The sequence below is a fragment of the Vollenhovia emeryi genome, unplaced genomic scaffold, assembly GCF_000949405.1.
Source record: "Vollenhovia emeryi isolate VEMERY1.0 unplaced genomic scaffold, V.emery_V1.0 DF941399.1, whole genome shotgun sequence".
Lineage (NCBI taxonomy): Eukaryota > Metazoa > Arthropoda > Insecta > Hymenoptera > Formicidae > Vollenhovia > Vollenhovia emeryi.
In genome coordinates this window covers 1-5,342 of record NW_011964967.1, presented here as the reverse complement: position 1 = coordinate 5,342, position 5,342 = coordinate 1, and the positions used below count along the sequence as shown (strand labels likewise).

At 47.4% G+C, this 5,342-nt stretch overlaps 2 protein-coding genes across 2 annotated transcripts; both read left to right on the top strand.

Moving 5' to 3' along the window:
• Nucleotides 1-1,103: 1,103 nt before the first annotated feature.
• On the top strand, nucleotides 1,104-2,538 carry LOC105571000. Its single transcript, XM_012028467.1, has 2 exons — nucleotides 1,104-1,682; nucleotides 1,941-2,538. The coding sequence occupies exons 1-2, from the start codon at nucleotides 1,494-1,496 to the stop codon at nucleotides 2,511-2,513; spliced, it is 762 nt and encodes a 253-aa protein (XP_011883857.1). The 5' UTR covers nucleotides 1,104-1,493; the 3' UTR covers nucleotides 2,514-2,538.
• Nucleotides 2,539-2,798: 260 nt separating this feature from the next.
• On the top strand, nucleotides 2,799-3,193 carry LOC105570999. Its single transcript, XM_012028466.1, has 2 exons — nucleotides 2,799-3,095; nucleotides 3,126-3,193. Exons 1-2 carry the CDS (start codon nucleotides 2,819-2,821, stop codon nucleotides 3,191-3,193), a joined length of 345 nt encoding a protein of 114 aa, XP_011883856.1. The 5' UTR covers nucleotides 2,799-2,818.
• Nucleotides 3,194-5,342: the final 2,149 nt, after the last annotated feature.

Below are 5,342 nucleotides of genomic sequence, written 5' to 3'. Positions count from 1 at the left end.
AAATTAAGTGAAATCAACTATTTTGTAAAGCAGAATATTCTTGTGTGCATCTACACTGAATTGTGCGTAAGTGAAATGTGCGAAACTGAACTGTGCGACACTGAACTGTGCGACACTGAACTGTGCGACACTGAAGTGTGCGACACTGAACTGTGCGACACTGAAGTGTGCGACACTGAACTGTGCGACACTGAACTGTGCGACACTGAACTGTGCGACACTGAACTGTGCGACACTGAACTGTGCGACACTGAACTGTGCGTAAAAGAACTGTCCAATTGAACAAACGCTGATTTAGAAAGATTTATTATTTATAAATTAGTAAAATCTCCAAACAGGGCTCTACATGCATACGTGTGTGTCTGTGTGTTTTAAATTATATTTCGATAACCTGTGTCCAAAAGCAACGGTGTCCAATTGTACGATGCGCAAAAGAACGTGCAATTGCATCGTGTCCAATTGTACTGTGCGCAATTGAGCCTCTCCCGAACGGACATTGTTTGAGATTCCTCCAGGTATCTCATTTGGTACTACCCTCGCCATCTCACGGTGATTCGTGAGGCCCGGTGGGACCGCGTGCGCGACCGCGCGACCGTGTAACAAGCGCGTGACGGGCACGTGGAATCGGCTCCCGGGCTTGCGCGCAAGCTCAGAGAGCACCAGTCGTCGTGAGAAAGTCGTCGTTGTAAGCTGTGGTAAAGTTCGCATCGGCTGACGAAAAGTATCGCGCTCGCGCTCACGGGTTAGCTCACATTGAGTGCACACAATTAGTGCTCACTCAGGGACAGACTCATTAGTCAAGTGCTCAAATCGAGTGCATCGGTGTTCTGCGCAAAGGCCCCTCACATTGTAAGTGCACGCTTGCTTGTAGCCGGCATCCGGCTCAACTGGCGGCACACCCCCGACGGTCTTGTGCGAACAAGAGAGCTCGACGGACTCGCTCACCCAAATTCTACACCAAGTAATTGTAAATAGTGTACATACAATTAAACAGTCATCTCATTTTAAGAAACGGTATTGGAATCATTCTCGCCACGTTGCACGTCCTTTTTCACCCCCCGATCTACTCGTAGCGCTCACGGAGATTTCGCGATCATTCGATCTCATGACGAGATTCGAATGAGAGGAAATTTCCCAAACATTTGGTCCTTCGAGCCGGATGCATCGTGGTGACGTGACACTCAATATTCGTTTGCGAGCACTTGCTCTTTTCTCATTTCGCGTACGGCATAAATTCATAAATTCAGTGCGTCTCCTTGTGATCACGTGCGCCATTCGTGACAAGGACTCGCTGCCATCTCAGTGTTGTCACGACGTGATCACGCAGTAACGAAGTGACATTCTCGAGGGCAAATCGAGCAGCTGTGACTGTGAATTGAACTTCGCTGTTTTCGTGGCGAACCAACGTTATCAGCTCTCAGTCTGTTCGGTGGCTCGTGCTGCTCAGTGGTGCTCATCGTGTGGTGTAGTGTTATCACCGTGTTCCGCTCATCATGCCTGAAACAGAGAAGGCCGCCAAAGCAGATGCTGAGGAAAAGACGACCTCGGGTCGGCAATCTCCCCTCACTCTCAATGTGCCTGGTCAACAGACCGCCCCCAAGGGGACACCTTCTGGCAACACTCAAGGACGCAGCTCACGTCAGACTTCTCCAACTCGTCTCTCCACCGAGCTCACACTCAAGGTGAGATCACAAATGAGTCGTGTTAATACTATAAAACTCATTGCAGACGCGAAGGTTGTTGACCCCGAGAGCACATCACTAGGGGAGGTCAAAGCAGCGCTGTCTCAATTGGAGGAGCTACACAAGGCGTTCTTGAAGGAGCACGCTTATTTTGAGATAACATGGCCTGAGGCATATTTGGATCACGAGTATTTTGCGGACAACATCCATGAAAAGGAAGCTCATCTCGTGATCTCAGCTAAGCTACTGCTCAACAAGCACTCAAAGCTCAATGACGTGGAAAAACTTCATTATCTCAGAGGCTGTGTGCAGGGCATTGCGGAGCAGCTCATTCGAGGTTTGCCTCTCACCGGAGATTCTCTTCAACCATCCTGGGATCTGCTCACCTCAAGGTTTGAGAACAAGAGACTCATCATCCAAGCTCACTTTGACAGTCTCTTCAACCTTACGCCTGCCTCACCCAAGAATGCCGCATCGCTCATCCAGCTGGTCACAACAGTGTCCGAGGTGGACAGAGCTCTAAAATCACTCGGTATAGCGAAGCACATGTGGGATTGCCTTTTAGTCCATCACGTGTCACGCTTCCTGGACAGAAACACCAGAGTGGCTTGGGAAACCTCGCTTGGATCATCTCACGAGTATCCGCGCTTCACGCAACTTGAGGCCTTCCTCAATGCCAGGGCGCGAGCATTGGAGAAGGTGGAGGCCACGCCTTCTCCCTCGGGCCACTCATTGGAAGTCACACCCAGCTCATCCAAATCTGCGATCAAAAGGGTGACTGCTCACAAAGTATCCGCTCCCGCGACTTCTCAGACGACTCCACAAGGATAAGGAATATCTCACCAAGAACATCTCACTAAGCGACGTGTACTATCTGAAGTGGCACAGATATCGGATTCACCTGGGTTATCTCACCATTCGTGATAAGAGCCAAGCTGCTTCTTCAAGAGCTCTGGCTCCACACGATCACCTGGGATGAACCGTCACCATCTCAAGTTGGCTCACGGTGGCTCAACATCAGAAAGGATCTCACAGGCCTGGCCAGGCCTTCAATTTCACACTGGTCTAACACCAGCAGTGATTCAAAGGCGCCAAAACTCTCTCAAAATTGGTCAAATGTCCATGCCACACTCAAGATGGACATTAACGCAACATATTCATGGACGGACTCTCAAGTGACTCTCATGTGGATCAAAACACACTCACCTTGGCGCACATCAGGCAATCATGTTGGAAATTGCGGTGTGAGGTGTGTGCTCGACAAAGGGGGATTCGTGCACATCAACTTATGGGCCAACTACCTCTGCCTCGGGCCACACCCTCACGTGCATTTCCACACTGGCATTGATTATGCTGGTACCATTGCCCATTGCTCACCAAGACCAAGCTCAACAAGACCAAGCTCAACAAGACCAAGCTCAACAAGACCAAGCTCAACAAGACCAAGCTCAACAACCATAGGAGTGGACTCATCATCAACCTCATTGCTGATGGCGGGCGGAAATGTTTGAGATTCCTCCAGGTATCTCATTTGGTACTACCCTCGACATCTCACGGTGATTCATGAGGCCCGGTGGGACCGCGTGCGCGACCGCGCGACCGTGTAACAAGCGCGTGACGGGCACGTGGAATCGGCTCCCGGGCTTGCGCGCAAGCTCAGAGAGCACCAGTCGTCGTGAGAAAGTCGTCGTTGTAAGCTGTGGTAAAGTTCGCATCGGCTGACGAAAAGTATCGCGCTCGCGCTCACGGGTTAGCTCACCTTGACAATTAGTGCTCACTCAGGGACAGACTCATTAGTTAAGTGCTCAAATAGAGTGCATCGGTGTTCTGCGCAAAGGCCTCTCACTTTGTACGTGCACGCTCGCTTGTAGCCGGCCACCGGCTCAACGGGCGGCACACCCCCGACGGTCTTGTGCGAACAAGAGAGCTCGACGGACTCGCTCACCCACATTCTACACCAAGTAACTCACAATTGTATATAGTGTACATAAGGTTAAACAGTCGACTCATTTTTAAGAAACGGAATAGTAGTCATTCTCGCCACGTTGCACGTCCTTTCTCACCCCCCGATCCACTCGCAGCGCTCACGGAGATTTCGCGATCTCTCGATCTCATGACGAGATTCGAAAGTGAAGAAATTTCCCAAACAGACATACTGTTAATAAAGAGTTAGCATACATTGTTTTAAATTTTTTAACAGATGTAAATATGCTATATCGTTTGGATCATGCAAATGTTTCATTTCCGACATCAAAGCTTTGCTAGCAAACAACAGTACAATAGACGACATAGAAGATAGGAAGATGCTAATATTTTTGTTAGTAAAATATCACGAGACATGATAGTTATAATTACCTATTAAAATTCGGTTGAGCAGCGCCAAGTTTTTGTAATTTAAAATAAAATATTTATTTGTATTAAATTGTCTAAACCGCGGGCAACGGGCGTCCGCGGGCGCCCAGCCGGCGCCCAGCCGGCGGGCATGCCCCCACTCCAATCATCGCCCCACCACGTTTAAAATTATTTAGTTTAGTTGGTGCCATTTGATGATATTACTTTTGTAGAGAAGATAGTTTTGTAGTGAAGATATTTTTGTAGAGATGCAAAAAAGATACAGTAACAAAATATATTCGGTCGTTGGAGCTTATACTTGGTGCTTTTTTTACCTTTTTTAAAAAGGTAAGTTTTTTAGGTGATATCACCCCTTTTGTAGTGTTAAATATCTCGTACTATTTATTTATCAGAATATAATTATCTTATTACGAGAGAGAACCTCGAAATGACCGATTGTGTGATATTAAACGCCAGGGAATAATCGACGATTTTGTACGGAGCCTTCTTGCGTTCCATGATGCGCGGTCGCGTGGTGCACGAGACGTAAAGGCTTTTTTTAATTTATACCTCGTTACTCGTTACTGTCTCACTAGGTCCCTGTGTTATAGGTTACGTAACCTATAACTTATTCAAGCAAATAGATTTTTTGTTAAATTACTAACTTTATTTCAATGATACCATACTGTTCTCTGATTTAGTCCGATTAGTGAAACATTGTCGGTTCGTACACAAAACCCATATAATTTGTATATTATACAAATGTGTTCACGAAGTGACAGTTCTAGGAGGAAATTCCAAAAGTGCAGAATCACTCCAGCATCCCCTCACTGACTCGGATCTCAACAACGGCTGATCCGACGAAGTTGAGACTACGCTTAATCAATAGATTGGGTACGATATGCATAATAAAAGTGTTTTTACTTTTCTCCTACGTGCCCCATGAGTAGAGATATTGCAATGCAAAGTCCACGGGTCTGAATTTTCGCGTAATTTTTAAAACGTCGTCGTCGTTGTGGTCGACCAGGCCAGTGGAGGAGGAAAAATCCTTTTTACTTTTCTGTCGCAACGTGGCATTGGCGCTGCTGACGTGACTGATTACCGATATTACCGAGGTTACCTACGATGGCATTATATACTTTGAATTCGATGTCCACAAATCGAGTTTAAGGTATTGATACACCTAGACACCGAAAACTACGGAGCGCACTATGTGGACGTCGTCATCGGCGACCTGGGACACGTGGACATCGAGTTCAAGGTATTGATACACCTACACACCGAAAACTACGGAGCGCACAATGTGGACGTCGTCATCGGCGACCTGGG